The sequence below is a fragment of the Cupressus sempervirens genome, chromosome 11 (assembly GCF_028749045.1).
Source record: "Cupressus sempervirens isolate cs-2001-9-10 chromosome 11, ASM2874904v1, whole genome shotgun sequence".
Lineage (NCBI taxonomy): Eukaryota > Viridiplantae > Streptophyta > Pinopsida > Cupressales > Cupressaceae > Cupressus > Cupressus sempervirens.
Genome location: NC_143128.1, coordinates 602,885,883 through 602,904,299, shown reverse-complemented (window position 1 = coordinate 602,904,299; position 18,417 = coordinate 602,885,883). Strand labels below are relative to the sequence as shown.

Here is an 18,417-nt window from a genome sequence, read left to right as displayed (position 1 = left end):
GTTGGGTTTGATGAGAGATTTTCCCAAGATCCTGAACGACCAGTAATTCAGAGTCAGATATTAGAGTCGTCTCCTAATTCCCAATTTGATATTGATGAGCCCTTGACAGAGATTGGGAGTTTTTATCGGCATTACATTGTGAGGAGTGCTTATCACTTCTCTTTTGACCCATAGGTAGAGGATTATGTTTCACGTCAGTGTAGGTTGGCTCCAATTTTGTACCATCTATTATGGGATGGGTTAGCACCATCTTTTGCAGATGGGATCAACAGCGGGAAGTTATACCACTTGCAGCATCCACACACCCAAGATAGTTCATCAAAGGTTGGAATTAGTGTCAGTGATTCACGTACTTATGGTCGTTATCATCTCCACAGTGTAGCTGAGTGTGAGAATTAGTTTGACAGGAACTCAGATGTTGACAAAGTTAGTACTTCAGTTGGATTGAGTTATGATGAGTTGTTACCGCTATGAACGCCTATAGTCAGTTTCCAAAAGATTCTATCATTGATATCAGTTATTTTGGTGTTGATGCTACAATAGTTGCTTGTACACTATAGGGATAGTACGCAATTCTACCCTTGGGATCAGAGTGGACTATGATGTTCATTTTGCTCCAAGATTGATTGGGAACAAGCAATCTTAGGGAGGGAGGATTGTAATGTCCCCATTTTTAGTAGGCTCTTGCGATTGGCTTGGTTAGTTCACCATCACGACCCTTGTGAGCTAACAATGGGATTTGAGGATCTCAGTTGTGGGGTTATAGGCTTTTTAGCAGCCTAAGGTGTGTTTTGGCTCTATTTGAGGGACTTACTACTTATAGTAAGTCAAACTGTTGGTTTTGATGAGCTCGGTTGAGTTAGAAGAGATGAGAGATGCTCTCAAAAAAATTCAAGCTTCTGGTTTGGGCTCTAAGAATCTTGGAGGGAGCGTCTATTTATAGTAGTCACCCCATTACATTCATTCATTGTTTTTCTTCATCAAGACCACTCTGGTGTCGTCAGACTTCGATTATGATGCTTCTTCAGTAGTTTTCGTAAGACGGGTGAGTTATTATTATTATTCATCTAAATATGTTGAGGTTGCTATTTTGTTGGCGTTATATGTTGGTCACCTCAGTATCGTAGCTCGTTGGAACCGGGATGAAAAATTTTAAGTCATGAGCACAAGAAACAGTGGCCTAGTGGGAGCTAGAAGTAATTAATAATTAAATTATATGGCACTTTATTATATTTTAATGTTGTGTTGAGGAAGCTTCTTAAGTGAAGTTTTATTTGGAAAACTTTGAGCCATTTGGAGATTATAAATATGAGCCCATTTGATGGGAAAAGCATCCGATTAATTATTCTCTTTTGTTGCCTATGAAGACATTCTGAGTTTGATGAATTTTGTGCTCTTGCTGAAGTATAAGGGTTTGCTCCTTAGAAGTTCATAGTAATTCACAGCTAAGGTATTGTGAATTAGTTTTCTGAGAATTGTTCTTTATCTCCATAGTTGTATACACTATGGTTGGAAGATGTTGTGGTGTTGGGAGTCTTGATTTTTTTGGTCTCTTCTCATACTGTTATTATTATTATTGAGAAGTGATTATGTGTTGATTAATTTGGAGTTGGTTGAGTGCACAATTATATCTACTGTTGGGTGTTAGTTTCTATTTGTAGCATTTTAAATATCTGTTGAAAAAATCTTTTGCTACTACTAGTCTTCATTTCAGAGGGTTTCAAGGCACGTCTTACTTGTAAGTTCATGGATTGTAACTTCTAATTTTTCTGAGTATTGTTGATTTAGAGAATAGGGAATATTTTATCAACTAGATTGTTAGTATTTTGTGAAAATACTCAATATCTAAGTTGATATTGAAAATCTGAAATTTTCAGCTATATATTCCCTATACAACATCCAAATATTTGAGTTGAAATTATTATTGCAATATCTTCTATTTTGCTACTATATTGTTGTATCAAAAATTGCAAAACCTTAAAAACAAAAAAAGAAATCAATTGTTCAGCACAAATTGTGTGAGAGCCAGCAGGGCTCATTACAATGTACAACTTGTGCATATTTTCATTTTAATTCAGAAAAAGACAACCTCAATAGTATTAAAGACATGTTAAAAACATATGTCACAGCTCTGAGCCAGGCCGGTGTATTCATTCCTTATCCATTCGTGTTTGGCTACTAGAATTTATCACACTAGTTTGCTTACGAAAACAATAGAATAACAAATACAATGATTGATTATCGACTGGCAGAGATTAAGTTATAAACATAAACTTTATCATCATACGAACGACAATGCTAGATGAATTTGAGACTTGATAAGGAATAATAAAAGACATTTCCAAAATACGAACTCACCAGGTTGTTGATGCAAGTAGTGTATATCCTAAAAGTCAAAGCTACAAACTTCCAATGTCGGACTTACTAGGCTCTGTTGGCACCACTGATATGATGAAATTTTACAAAGATGAAATATAGCAGACGAAAGTATTGTATTGCATGTATATTTTGAGAGGAAGCCTCTGAGTGGCTATGACATTTCATTGTATAGGGAAATGCTCGATTACAAAACAATTATGCCCGACCAAGAGAGAGTTACATGCATGAGAGAATTCGCAAGGTGGTGAGCATGAGTTACAATCTTGAATTAAAAATGCAAAAGGCCGAAATAATAAGGAATTTATGAGATTCTGATATACTTCAAGCAATAATTTTTTTCGATGTAAGAAAAAGAAGAGGAACGTAGAATCCTTCCCATAATTTATTATATCAATAACACTCATATTATTTACACATTTTGTATGTGTTATTTATATATATACATTATATTTCAAATATACATATTCTTGCACATGTGTTATGTCTAAATATACATATACATACATATACATATATGCAACATGTACAAATGTACGCAAATACTATGGGTGTCATTATAATAAATCATGTCTGACATTGCAAGAAGGATTGCAGAGCATCCAGATTCTCAAATCAAAGGTAACAATTGTTTTTACTTCACTTAATTTTCAAGTGATTATATATTTATCTATCTTTTTAGATTTGATGACCTAGTTAGCTCATGGTGGACTTTTGGCATAATCTAGTTTCCCCTGTGTACTTTTCCCTAACCATGGTTGTTTAGACTCGTACTTGTTAGCTCAGTGGCAAGTTGGTGCTCTCATGCCCTATTCCCTCTTTGTCAATGCTTTCCCCCATTGTCGCGCTTCCTACAAAAAGAGTTCACTTGGTGAAAGCATACTTCCACATCATTCAAATGAAAATTAGTTACCATAACTAATAACCATATGAACCAACCATTTTCCATTCATGTAATAGCTTATAATTAACTAGCATTTCCCATTCCACATGAAACATAACGAATAACCAATAGTTCCTTTCATATGAACTCCAAATGAGTAACTAATTTAACCAACCATTTTTGGATTAGCTTGAAATATCAACAGCTGAATAAATTTTCAAAATCAACAAAATGGGGACATAAAAATAATGGCATGAAGTAACTTGGGCATTGTTCACTTAGAACATGCATTTTTCAGTTGTTTTGGGAAAAGATTATGCAAAGTGATGCTAACTTGTTTCAAAATTTCTATTCTATATCATATAAGGTGAAAAATAAAACTGAAAACTGAAACAAATCAAATAACCCCAACCAATTATAACTTCTTGAAACACCAAATTCTTCTCTAATTCAGTTGTTTGACATTTCGTCAAACACTTTGCAAGCAAACTCTGATACCAATGTAATATCCCTTGCCCAAACTGACTGATTTTAGCTCAAGGAATATTGTCAAACACTTGTATGATGTCTTTCTCTTTTCTAATTTTTTTTGTGTTTTAGATTGTTTGATATAGTTTGAATGATGCTAAGAAATTTAAAATGTTCGCAAATGTTATTACAATGCCTCTTACAATGAACTAATATACAAGTGCAGTTTTTTTTGGTATTTTTTAATACATATACATTGAAACTAGATATGAAATGCATACCTACAGCCAACTGACATTTTTACAAACAATTGGCATACAACTATTATGCCGATCATTTATGCTATCAGATGGATATTTCGTCAAACAAATGGTATGCAACATATATCTCCTTTATTGAATTCATTCCCATGTACAATTTTGCTATGAGTTTGCCAAGACAAATGGGCTTACAATAATGACTACTGCAATGCCAAATCTGATTTTGAATTATCACTTACAACAGCAAAATTATATTCCTAAATTTACAATGTTAACTACTAATAGTTGCAAGAGGAACCTGATAATAGTGATGCCCAAGGATGGAGATAAAAGTTGCAATCGGAATCAAGCATAACTACTATAGCGTGACACTATTCACGCATACTGTAAGAGCCAACAATAAATGTATTCTCCAATTTAAGCACAAATAGAACTCCAAAATGAAGCTCTCCTGAATACCAAATTCAATAGATATTTCACCACCTCAAATGGTTACAACACTAAAGAATTGACGCTCTCCAAAAGCTAACTGAAATCAAAAACCCTTAGTTTCTTTTCCCAAGTTTATATCAAATGCAGATGCTAACAATGAAGCTCTTGCCTCTATTTATTCTTTTCCTTCACCCTTCTTAAAGGAAATAAAATATTATTTAATTGCACTCTCTAGAAGCTTCCCCCTCTCCAAGGCAATAATTAGTTGTACTTCTAAAAAATGCACTCTAGAAGCTTCCCTTTCCAATACAATAACTAGTTGTGCTTCTAGAAAATTAAATTAATTAAATAGTCACCTTTTAATTTTAATTTATTTAATGACTTTATAAAAAATTAATTTAATCAATTTCTCCTTATTTCTCCACTTAGCCTTCGGAGAATGTAAAGGCTAAGAACTCCACTAAGATGCTAAAAAGATGGGGACATTACAACAAATGCATGTTGCAAAGAACACACTCAAGTGTGTCAAGCTCAAGAGACATTATAAGAGTTGTGGGTGTGTCGTCTCTATCTCAAGAGTTGTAATTCTTATCACACTTTTTTTTTGTATTTTGTAGTAAGGTGGTGGTGGAGATGAAATGTCACTTTACCACTATGTTTGCAGCTTATCCTAGTGTACAAAAACAACTTAAAAGTGCAGGAATTAGTTTCCTGTCGCTAATAAATTTGAATTCATGTTTTCTGGCTTAAACTGTGTGTACGTTTTTTATCGATGTTTTGAATCACACCCAATGATTCATCATCAAGATGAGGAAATGATGCCTAAAGAATTGCAGATGTGGACTTATAAAGGAAAATAGAGGAAACAATCCTAGAAAAATTTAAAATACTCAAACTTTTCAGATTATTCCTTCTCTTATCCTTTATAAGTCCACATCTACAATTCTTTATGCATCATTTCCTCATCCTGATGATGAATCACAGGGTGTGATATGAAATGTCGATTAAAAACATGCACGCAATTTAAACCAAAAAACTTGCATTCAAACTTAAAAGTGAACAGCCTCCTAAATTATGAGTAAGTTCTATTATAAGAGATCCAACATCAAAAGAAACCTAAAGATATAATTTAAAATGTGATTCTCAATTCCTTAGACTTCCTGATCTTGGAAATGTCATTAAAATCAAAGTTTGAAAACCTAGACTTGGTGTGGACTAGGCAGCCCAAAGTAGGACTTGGACTTGGGACTCGGTAAAAAACTCAGCTAGAACTCAGCCAAGAAAGAAACTGTAGTTTTACAAAGAAACAAAAAGAAATTAGTTTTTTTACTCGTATGTTTATCTTCTTTAGACGCTACTTCACAAAAAGAGTAGAATAAAATGATTTTAAAAAAAAAAATTGTTTTTAAATGGTTGGATGCTTCCAGCAAGGTGTGTGAATCCTAGTCCAGAACTCCCAAGTCCTAACCTAACCCTCCATGATGTGGCTTGCAAGCCCATGTTGAGTCGATTGGGCAAACCAAGGGACTCGCAAGTCACTTGAATCCTGGTGATTCTTAGTTGAGTCTTCCAACTATGATTAAAATCATTCATTCATTCATAATCAAGTTATATTTCTTAACTAAATTTGGATTTTCTATTCAAAAGGAAAAGTTCTCATTTCTTATGTCCATTGACTATGTTTTGGAGGGGATCATAGTTGTCAAAGGAGGAGAATGTGCTGATAAAGGGGGAGAATGTGTATGACAAGAGAACTTTAGTGCAAGGGGTAGCAACTGATGAAGTGATAAAAGAAAAAAGAGGAAACATTTTGCATTTCCTAGTATTGATTAATGATGAACAAGTTTGTGCACAAAGTATCACTTTGGCAGAAAGGACAAGAGTTTAGAGAGTGTTGCCATCAATGCCAAAGGGGGAGATTGCCAAAGGGGGAGATTGATAGCTGACTAATGTTGTGATAACGGGTGATGTTCAGTGGTGTCATGATACAAATTTTATTGCATGATGATTAGTTATTGTGTTGTCATTGATGTCAACTATTGACCTAGTGTTCCTAGTATGTTGCCAAACATAAACATGATGAACGAGGTGTTGCAGTGAATTTCAGTGATCATGATTATTATGAGAGAATTGAGAATGTTTCTGAAGGTCTATGGTATGATCTCTACTATTGATGTGAAGCTAGGTATGATCGGGTGAATCGACAATACAGCTACTAGAACAAATAGTGACAAACTGTTAAAGCTTGTAGCTATTGTTAAAACATGTAGCTTTGGTCTGACATTAACTGTGATCAACATATATATACATATGTATATATGTACAATAGTATGATGCACATATATATATATATATATATATATATATATATATATATATATATATATATATATTATTGTTGTATGAGAATCAATGCACATTTGAAACCGATGATCATATATATATTTTTTGAGATCATTTAAGGCATGATCAAAACTTATTTTGATTCCTTTGATATTTAGATCACTATCGATCTATACTTTATATTAGGCTACAAATCATAATGATTGGTAGTACATTATTAGAATTGGGTTAAGTCTGTAACAAATTGGGCATGATTAGTTAACACCAGACAAGTGTGAGGATGAATGTTCATGTCTCCATTCAAAGATGAATGGAGACATGACCATTCACCCCCACACCCTTCCACATGATATGTATACTTGATCCGCCCGAATAAACAAGGCATCGAAATCAATTAATGCAAGCACATCAAAGGTTCGAAGGACATTTCAAGTTCAAGAATATTATATCATAGAAACGTGAATCGGAATCGGATCGAAATCGGCAAGGCCGAATCAAATCGTGAATCGGCAATGAATCGGCAATAAATCGGCGATGAATCGGCAAATTTGAAAAAACCCTTTAAAATTAAAGATTTTAACAATTTAAAACTTATTTCATGCACCCTTTATTGAATATAACTTAAGCACACTATAACATCATCAAATAGAAGTTAAAACTTAACATACATAAACATGGAACATAAAATCCATCACATACGTAACTATGTTATCTAAAATGTAAATTGTAGGCTAGCTGAAGTAAATAGAAATCAAATGATCATAATGATTTAAATCATAGAATGTATGTAAGATGATCCATAAGACATCAAATCATAAATTTATGTAAGAATCTAAGATGAAGATCCATGAAAGTTTGAAACATATGTCTATCAATGATTCAGTATCAATATCTGTAAACAAAATATAAAAACAAGGCTCCAGCTCAAGCCTCAGGCTCATAGTCATCATCATCCTCAAGCTCGGCTACAGCCTCAGCCTCAGCCTCTGAGTATCCAGTCTGCCTAGTAGCAAGGCATCTAATGTAGGTCCTAGAGGACTGTCGAGCCATATCTCCCGCATATAAGATGGGCTCACGAATGTCGCTAGGGCCTGTGTCTGTGCGTGCACGTGTGCGTCTACCAATGCCTGAAGAACGTGCTCTAGCTGCCTCAGCCTCTATATCCACCTGGTCAATCCACGCACGGTCTTCCTCAGTGAAGACTGGATCTACAACCTCTGTGAGCCACTCTGATTCTGGATCAATCTCCTCCAGAATGATCGGAGAGGAGTCAGTGCCCAAAATCTGTCTGATCCTAAGGCGGAGGTTGTAATGAACGAAGATAAGATCATTCAACCTCTGCACTGTCAACCTGTTTCTCCTCTTCGAGTGGATGTGCTCGAACATGGACCAACTGCGCTCACATCCAGAAGCGCTGCTTGGCTGACTCAGAATACGAATGGCAATTTTTTGAAGTTTTGGGGTTGTGGCCCCAAACATTTGCCACCATCTATCTGAAATAAGGGAAAATACAAATAATTAGTCTCATATACAAATTACAAATTACAAGTTAATTCTAAAATTACATAATCAACTTTAAGTTTAGAATCTAGATTCGTGAACATTGAATATATTATTTAATTTTTACCTGGCTGTATTGTTTCCCGAGCATCTATGGCTACCCTGCTAGAGAAAAGTGGCCCTTCTTTATTATTGAACTTATCAAGCTCAATAATTGCAGCACTGCTATCCTCATCAGTACTCAACCTCTAGATCACTGTATATAATCCGGTGAGAACCTCCTCATCCGCCTTGAAGTCAGGACGGAAACGAAATGCCGAATTCAAAAAGTAAGTTGCTGCATGGATGGGTCTGTGGAGCTGATTCTGCCATCTCCTATCAATGATGTCCCAAATAGGGGCATACTTCTCTTGCACGCCTGCATACTGAGCTCTAATGGCCTCCTTGGCCCTATCCATGCCCTCATATATGTAGCCCATAGAGGGCTTCTCCCCATCAGCAGTTCGTAGGAGAGATACAAGAGGCTCAGTGGCCTACATATAAAGTAAAACAAAAATTTGAATCAAAACTTAAACATAGAATAATTCAATAATATAACTTAAGGTAAAACTAAATCATTAAACAATTAGCATAGTAAACTGTAAAATATTAAATGTTAAATTGCAATAAAATTACCTTAAGGATTTCTCTAGCAGGTTTCCAAAAACCATCATCATCAAATATGCAATCCACCACATCTATCCCTGCAGTGGTCGTAGCATAGGAAGATGAAATCCACTCCCGCCCAACAAACATGCTCCTCAAATCATCCCTTGATGTCAACAAAGACTGCAAGGTGATGAAATTCGAGACAAACCTCATGATCCCTGGACGAGCTAACTCTTTGTCTCCTGTGTACTTCCTCATTGTGCTAAGGACAAATGAATGATTATAAATAAACTTGCATATGTTTTTTGCCCTATCCACACATGACTTGACCCACTCAAGTTTGCCAATTTCCTCCAACATGAGGTCAAGGCAGTGTGTTGCACAAGGGGACCAAAATATGGTGGGGTGCCTCTCCATCAAAAGTTTGCCTACAACAATTTTAAGATAATTAGAAATTCAAATTTCAAACATGTTAGAACTTAGGAAACTTAGAAATTCTAAGTTAGAATTAGAAAAAGTTCAAAATTCAAATAAATTTATTTTCAAAACTTAAAAAGTTAAAAGTTTACCTGCAGCAACATAACTTGCTGCATTATCCGTCATCACTTGCACCACGTGTTGTTCCCCCACCTCTGCTATAACTTCCTCAATAACCTCACATAAGTATGTGGCGTTTTTTACATGAGCAGAAGCATCAATGGATTTGAGGAACATGGTATATCCTACAAGTAACAAAACAACGAATTATAATTACTATTAGCAATCAACAAATCAAAATTTGAAATAGTCAATCACGATTCAAAATTATGTATGTAGGAAAGTAGAATGATCAATCACCTCCACAGGATACAAGAAAATTGAGGAGTGTTCTTCCCCTCCTATCTGTCCAACCATCAGTCATGATGGTGCAACCCTTTTCGATCCACTCCTTTCGGTTGTCCTCAAGCTCATGCCTCATATCCTCAACCATTTCCTCCAGGAGGTATCCACTCAACTCAGCCTCAGTTGGGGCTTTAAACCCCGGACCACAAATGGTAACTGCATCTATCATGTTCTGCCAATAAGGAGTCCTGTCACAAATAGATAATGATATTGATTAGAAATTTAGATGTCAAAAACTAAAATCATAAAACAAGTAGATATAATTAAAGTTTTACTTTTACTTTTAACTTTAACTTTGAAGATAACAAAGAAAAAAGAATCAATTACCTGGCTGCAATAAATGGAATGTTGCAAAAGTACCAGAATTTGCAAATCTCTTTTCTGGCAGCATCATGAATCTCCTTGTTCAAACCCATGCCCTCAAGCGTGGGTTGGGAGCCAGGAGTAGTGCGGGGCACAAAGTAACTATCCATTCTGCTTTTCAGCACTCTAGGCCGCAATAGGTTGGTGTTGGACTCTGTCTTAGTATGAGACCGACTACCACTAACACTCACATGAGCACTAGCACTAGGATGAAAAGGAGGCCTAGAAGAACCCTCTCCAACACAACCTACGGATGCGGAAGCTGATGCAGATGCACTTGCAGATGTAGATGCGGTTGCGGATGTGGGAGCACGGGAGCCAATACCTCTTAACCCTTCAAGTTGCATTTTCTTAGTCAACTTGTCTTGTTCAATTTTTTCTAATGCCACTAAACAAGAGCGTTTTGCCTCAGCGGTTTGTTGAGTGCAAACTGTGACATCATGGCCAAGTATGCCAGCAATGTGGTATTTCAATCTATAGATACCTCTCGAATTTATTTTTTCTTTGCAAAATATACATTTTGTTTGATATTTGGTTCTCCCAGGAAACTCTTCATTATATTTCCAGCATTCATCTTTTTTACCCATTGTGGAAATTGGAAAATGAAAGCAAAGGGTTGTTGCAATAAAAAAATTCATGTAAAAAATCAAAGTTTGCAACTAATAAACAAAAACTACAAAACAACAAACCCTAGTTTGCAATTTAGTAAAAATTAAAAACATTCAAGATTTGCAAATGAACACTAAAAAAATTTAACAAAAAATGCATACTACACTAACATGCAAAAAAAAAAATCAACACTTACCTCTTGCAAATGAGTTGAAGAGTGTTGATATTGACTCCTTAATGCTCCCAATGCAATTTATGGCCTCCCCAAATGGACTTCTGATCTCTTTGGTGCTCTTCCTTCTTGCCGGTTGGAAACCTATGGATTCTCTTTTCTCTTCTTCTCTCTCACTCTTCCTCTCTTCTACTCATACTAAGCAAATAGAAGGCTCTTTAGGGTTATAACAAAGAGGAAAGTCAACTTAGAAAGCAAATAAAAGATGTGTTTTTTTTTAAAAATTGAACTTTCTATCCTTGCTGCCGCGGCCGATTTCTGGAGATTCACGATGGCGATTTTGGCGATTTTTGCCATGAATCGCCGATTTTGGCGATTCAGGCGATTCACAAGAAAAAATCGCCACCAGCGATTTCCGATTCCAAAAAAATCGGAAGCCATGAATCTTATCGCGATTTCGGCGATTTCATGGCGATTTTTGGAACTATGTATTATATTATCCCTATTATTTTTGTACTAACTTCTACAGATTCTGAAGCAAATCTATCCTTTGTCAACAGTGTTCATACCTACAATAAAATTGTGCATCAGCAAGCCATGAATTTGAAATTTGGTAAGAAACTTTACACAAACGATAGGCGATTTGATTGGTTTTTCAAATCTTCGATTAGTCAAGTGGAGTGATCACAAAAGACAGTAAACAACAACATTCGGATGCTATTGTTACGACCACAACTCATTAGCGGAATCAATATAAAGGATAAGTAATCGGTGAAGAAGTGACAGAGTTGTTAAACAGGTTAAATAGTATTGTGCTCTTGAGTGACGATTAGCAAATTGACAATTATTGATTGATATTGAGGTTGCAATGTGTTCAATTGAGTCAGTTGCAATCTAGTGATGTAATGTCCCCATTTTTTAGTTGCAGCAGATTTGATGGATTCAGTCTATTATTGGGTCTGTATAGGTTGATACTGGTGTTTTGAGGACCTTGTCATGGAGTTACTAGACTCTCCAGATGGCCAATTGTGATTTTTGGCTCTATTTTGAGGGACTTGCTATTTATAGTCAACAGATGGTTCTGATGAGCTCAGATGAGTTGAGTTGAATGATGCTCTCATTCTTATTTTTGCCTTCTAGTTTGGACTCCAAGAATCTTGGAGGGAGCGTCTATTTTTAGTAAGTCACCCCATTAGGTTCATTCGTTGTCTTTCTCCATCAAGATTGCTCGTGTGCTGTCAGATTTTGATTTTGATGCTTCTTCGATCACTTTCACAAGACAAGAAAATTATGATTATTATTTAATTAAATTCACTAAGGTTACTATTTTTGCTGGTATAGTATATTGGTCACCTTAGTGTCATAGCTCATTGGAACCAGGTTGAAAAGTTTCAAATCTTTGACACAAGAAACAATGACTTTGTGTGTAAGAATATTGGTATTGACGAAAAGGTTGTTTTGGAGGCAAAAGGAGTTAATACATTTTATTATTCAATTATGAGCCTATGTATAATGCAAAGTGCATTTAAGTGAAAAGTGTGCTCATGAAGCTATTGGGCGTTGGGTGTGAATGAGAAGCCAAGTTTCATTTTATATTATAAAAAGGTCTCCATGAGGAAATTGAACCATCTTTTGTTTATTGCATTCTTCATGAATTTGGGAGCTCTTGAGGGTTTCAGTGTTAACTGTTGGAGAGGATTGATTCCTCCATTCATTTGGCACTTTCAGCTGTTGAAAATATACAGTGAATAGTGCTCTAATTCTGAGAATTATTTTTGCATTTGGGGTCTCTGACAAATTGGTGCTGAAGTATACCAATTTGATTTCATTATTTGTTGTGATTTATATCAGAAGGGTTTACTGATTAAATGCCTTTATTTCAGCCTTTATTTCTGTTACCAGATTGTTGCTTTAAGGCGGTTTAAATCTGCAATTGCATATATTTCCTTGGGTGGCCAGTTTCGGATGGTGATGTGAGGGATTGTTGTAGCAGCATCAGCATTACTGGAGCTGTGTTTGGGTTTCCTATGCTGGCAACGTGGCATCTACTGGCAATGTTATTACCTTGGCTGCCATATACAAGGTTGGTTTGGAGTTTCTTGAGACATGACTGCAATATAATTAACACCAACAATAATTACAGGTGCCTTGCTAGATATTTATCAATAAGTTATTGTTTGTAAAAAATTGCAAATGTTATAATTGCGATTCATAGAATTGTGCTAGCATTAGCAATTGTTTCAATTCATCTTATTGTTGAAGCATTTACATATATAATGGAAAAAAAAAAAGCAAAAACTTTCAAAAAAAATAAAATAATTCTCCAACATTACTACAGTGTGAGTCAGTAGGGCTCTTTACACTGGTATCCAAGCTTGCATGATAAGTAATTGACAAAATGACAAACCACTAAAATTGGAGGTAGAACCAGTTGAGGTTCCTTACAAATGAGACATGTCTTCAGGTGATGATATGGCATTACATTGATCAGTGATAACATATGGAGAAGATTCGAGGGGAAGCAAGTGTTTAGTCAAAACATGTTGGACCTCTTGACACAAAATTCTATGTAAATCAACAGATTGGATGGCGTGGTCTTAGAAATGTGTTGTGCAGTTTGAGATTTGTCTTCTAGCGTGTTGGATCTGAGTGGGATATTTGAAATCCACATCAATTTCAAATTTAGGGCTTGATTAAGGCAGTGGGCTTGATCCAATATATATCGGTGGATGATGAACAGTTTGTGATTTGATTGGTTTTTCAAATCTTCGATTAGTCAAGTGGAGTGATCACAAAAGACAGTAAACAACAACATTCGGATGCTATTGTTACGACCACAACTCATTAGCGGAATCAATATAAAGGATAAGTAATCGGTGAAGAAGTGACAGAGTTGTTAAACAGGTTAAATAGTATTGTGCTCTTGAGTGACGATTAGCAAATTGACAATTATTGATTGATATTGAGGTTGCAATGTGTTCAATTGAGTCAGTTGCAATCTAGTGATGTAATGTCCCCATTTTTTAGTTGCAGCAGATTTGATGGATTCAGTCTATTATTGGGTCTGTATAGGTTGATACTGGTGTTTTGAGGACCTTGTCATGGAGTTACTAGACTCTCCAGATGGCCAATTGTGATTTTTGGCTCTATTTTGAGGGACTTGCTATTTATAGTCAACAGATGGTTCTGATGAGCTCAGATGAGTTGAGTTGAATGATGCTCTCATTCTTATTTTTGCCTTCTAGTTTGGACTCCAAGAATCTTGGAGGGAGCGTCTATTTTTAGTAAGTCACCCCATTAGGTTCATTCGTTGTCTTTCTCCATCAAGATTGCTCGTGTGCTGTCAGATTTTGATTTTGATGCTTCTTCGATCACTTTCACAAGACAAGAAAATTATGATTATTATTTAATTAAATTCACTAAGGTTACTATTTTTGCTGGTATAGTATATTGGTCACCTTAGTGTCATAGCTCATTGGAACCAGGTTGAAAAGTTTCAAATCTTTGACACAAGAAACAATGACTTTGTGTGTAAGAATATTGGTATTGACGAAAAGGTTGTTTTGGAGGCAAAAGGAGTTAATACATTTTATTATTCAATTATGAGCCTATGTATAATGCAAAGTGCATTTAAGTGAAAAGTGTGCTCATGAAGCTATTGGGCGTTGGGTGTGAATGAGAAGCCAAGTTTCATTTTATATTATAAAAAGGTCTCCATGAGGAAATTGAACCATCTTTTGTTTATTGCATTCTTCATGAATTTGGGAGCTCTTGAGGGTTTCAGTGTTAACTGTTGGAGAGGATTGATTCCTCCATTCATTTGGCACTTTCAGCTGTTGAAAATATACAGTGAATAGTGCTCTAATTCTGAGAATTATTTTTGCATTTGGGGTCTCTGACAAATTGGTGCTGAAGTATACCAATTTGATTTCATTATTTGTTGTGATTTATATCAGAAGGGTTTACTGATTAAATGCCTTTATTTCAGCCTTTATTTCTGTTACCAGATTGTTGCTTTAAGGCGGTTTAAATCTGCAATTGCATATATTTCCTTGGGTGGCCAGTTTCGGATGGTGATGTGAGGGATTGTTGTAGCAGCATCAGCATTACTGGAGCTGTGTTTGGGTTTCCTATGCTGGCAACGTGGCATCTACTGGCAATGTTATTACCTTGGCTGCCATATACAAGGTTGGTTTGGAGTTTCTTGAGACATGACTGCAATATAATTAACACCAACAATAATTACAGGTGCCTTGCTAGATATTTATCAATAAGTTATTGTTTGTAAAAAATTGCAAATGTTATAATTGCGATTCATAGAATTGTGCTAGCATTAGCAATTGTTTCAATTCATCTTATTGTTGAAGCATTTACATATATAATGGAAAAAAAAAAAGCAAAAACTTTCAAAAAAAATAAAATAATTCTCCAACATTACTACAGTGTGAGTCAGTAGGGCTCTTTACACTGGTATCCAAGCTTGCATGATAAGTAATTGACAAAATGACAAACCACTAAAATTGGAGGTAGAACCAGTTGAGGTTCCTTACAAATGAGACATGTCTTCAGGTGATGATATGGCATTACATTGATCAGTGATAACATATGGAGAAGATTCGAGGGGAAGCAAGTGTTTAGTCAAAACATGTTGGACCTCTTGACACAAAATTCTATGTAAATCAACAGATTGGATGGCGTGGTCTTAGAAATGTGTTGTGCAGTTTGAGATTTGTCTTCTAGCGTGTTGGATCTGAGTGGGATATTTGAAATCCACATCAATTTCAAATTTAGGGCTTGATTAAGGCAGTGGGCTTGATCCAATATATATCGGTGGATGATGAACAGTTTGTGTTGTTGATCATGGTTGGACAAGAACAGTGAAGTGTGCAAGTTGCAATCAAGCTAGGGTAGAGTTGAGTATGTTGTGAAGAGTGTTAGAGCTTCAGTGGATCTGATCAAGCAAAGGTAGTGTTATTGCAAAGATCATTATTTTTATTGTTCTATAACAGTTACAGTAGTAAAATCCATTAACCGGGTAGATCCTAACAGGTCCTCTATCATAAATCCTTTAACAGGGTGGCACTTTGTTTGGTGTTTAAAGACCTTTAACTGGGCTACTCCTAACAGGGTAAAGCTCCTAACAGGGCTAGAGGTAAATCCCTAAATGGGTGGCACCTAATAGTGTCTTTGTAACTCTTAACAGCATTGAGCTCCTCACAGGGCGTACTTCAAAAGATTGCACACTTTGTGGATACTAATCACCACCGTAGTTTTCATCCAAACTGGATTTTTGCGATACCTAATCTTTGTGTCAATTTTGATGATGTGTTTATGTGTTTGAATTTTTCATTTTCTGTCATTAAGTTATTCTTGTGATAAGGGTTTAAAGGTCGAAAAATTGTTTAATCGGTTGATTATTGATTCACTGCCCCTCTCAATAATTTGATCCCTTAGGACTACCATATGGTGCCAGACGCACTTTTTGGTATGGCCATTACCCAAGTAAGGGCCATCTGGAAGAAATCCAACACCAAGAGGACAATAAATGTAAAAAAAATGATTCTAGATGATACTTGGTGAGATTGTGTGAAATATCTTCCTAGTTTCACCAAGGCCATCATGAGTACGATCCACTTTACTAACTAGGCTTGGAGGAGTTTTACAATGGAATCGATCATTGAAAAGATCAAATCCATCATAAATGCAAAAGAGGAAGATCCTCGTGAAACCATATTCAAAGAGGTGTAGTCAGTTTGTGTTGAGCAATGAAACAAAACGACCACCCAACTCCATCTTCTTGCCTTCACATTGACTCCCAAATATTACAGTGAAGATATCCTTGCTATGCCAAAAATGGTGCCACCGTATCCTGATGGAAAGTTAGCAAAGGGTTTTAATAAAAACTTTTACTAAACATTCCTGATCCTGATATGAAAGATGCAGTTACAAATGAATCTGCTGATTTTGTGTCCTGTAATGGTCAAAGATCTTCTGCTCTTTGTGACAAATGAAAAGTGAAGACACAATTGGAAGCTTGAGATGCTTCAAGAAATTAAAGAACAGAAAATACTACAGAAGACATCTGCACTCAAGTTTTTAGTTTTTTTTTGTTTTGGAAATCACATGATTTTATGCAAGGATCATAAATTCCATAAAAGGAGTTCTTACATTCATGTTTGCAAAGCGGGATATATATTTACAGAAAATGCAAAAGAAATAATGTCATATGGACATCTGATACTAAAACATAATCTAACCTGCTGATGGTACCAGTTTCCTTGGAGGAAGAAGTGGTGCATCTGGATCAAATGGCATGTTCAAGTACTTTTCCCAGAAATCATTAAATCTTGTGAAAGCATTCCCATTCTCATCATAAACTTGCCATGATTCATATAATAAATCACCATTAAAGCTGAACACAGAGTAACCTTTTTCTATAAGTTGCTGTTTCAGCTTATAATCACGTACAAGAGATATAGGATCTGCATAAACACAGTACAGTTTACCTAGTATCTCAGGAACTAATCTTGATTCCATAAAATTAATAGAAATAATTTGTTGAATATGTGAAAGAAATATATTTTCATCATTAAGGTGATCTATTATTTGGGTCAGGTGCTGCTAACTTTAAACTGTAACAAATCATTGCTGAAACAAACTGGAAGATAAATCACCATATAAAGAAGTGAGAAATCAAGATGATTACTTTTCTCCTAGTAGTAGAAGCATACCAATAAAATAATTCCAATAGCCCAACTTCTATCTTAATGGAAAATTGAATAGCGTTTTAATGGAAAGTAATGTAATCTGAGTCTCTGAATCGTGGAATCCCACTTCTCTAAAGTAAAATGCCAATTTGCTGCATAGAAAACATGCATATCCTATCATCTACAAAGTAAACTGTTCCCTTAAATAATTTTTTTCCCAGCTTATTAAAGCAAATAAAAAAGATCTATATAAGGAGCAACTCTGTTTTAAAGTATAATCAGATAAGTACTATTCTTTTATACTTTTTAAGAGCCACGGTTTCATTATGCTGGACATTAGACTGTTTTAAACCAACTATTCCCAAAGAAGCAAAATTAAAAGGAGGCCCAAATGAGATTGAGGAGAAATTTCATTGCAAATTAACAAAAACAAATGGATTCCAAGTAAATAGTACCAAATATAAAGGTTACCCAGTAGTTGAAGCCCAGTCCAGACACTTTATTGATAAAACAAGGTTATTAGAAGGATTAAGAAATTCAAAATAGTCTTGAAGAGCCTACCAAACTCGTATTAGATTTTCTAATTGGGTATTTATGAGACATGTACAGAAAATTCAAAACTGTGCACTGCTTCATAACAATGGTAGCATCCAACAAAGTAAAGTTTATCTTAAAACCAGTGCTCCACAGTGGATTTACGTTAATATTTATTAAGTTCCCACTATGCGGTACCCATTCCCAATTATTCCCAAAAATTGAGGCCAGGTAAAGTTC

General features: G+C 35.5%; 2 protein-coding genes across 3 annotated transcripts in view; both read right to left on the bottom strand.

Moving 5' to 3' along the window:
* The window catches only part of LOC149531121 (cryptochrome-1-like), an 86,074-nt gene that overhangs the window by 19,303 nt on the left and 48,354 nt on the right, over positions 1-18,417 (bottom strand). For both annotated transcript variants that reach the window (XM_089809088.1, XM_089809089.1), the window contains one exon: positions 17,194-17,418. In XM_089809088.1, the coding sequence (XP_089665214.1) occupies positions 17,194-17,418 (225 nt within the window). The remainder of the gene's footprint in view (positions 1-17,193; positions 17,419-18,417) is intronic.
* LOC149531122 (uncharacterized) lies at positions 8,155-10,856 on the bottom strand. The gene is made up of 6 exons (XM_089809090.1): positions 10,120-10,856; positions 9,748-9,980; positions 9,480-9,632; positions 8,938-9,338; positions 8,390-8,795; positions 8,155-8,255 (listed from the first exon to the last, which is right to left on the bottom strand). Exons 1-5 carry the CDS (start codon positions 10,791-10,793, stop codon positions 8,511-8,513), a joined length of 1,746 nt encoding a protein of 581 aa, XP_089665216.1. The 5' UTR covers positions 10,794-10,856; the 3' UTR covers positions 8,155-8,255; positions 8,390-8,510.

Coding starts and splice junctions, on each gene's coding strand:
- LOC149531122 (XM_089809090.1), bottom strand. CDS start 10,793: ATGAATTTTTTTATTGCAACAACCCTTTGCTTTCATTTTCCAATTTCC. Junction 9,633..9,747: donor TTTTCTTGTATCCTGTGGAG/GTGATTGATCAT, acceptor TGTTACTTGTAG/GATATACCATGTTCCTCAAA. Junction 9,339..9,479: donor AGCAAGTTATGTTGCTGCAG/GTAAACTTTTAA, acceptor AAATTGTTGTAG/GCAAACTTTTGATGGAGAGG.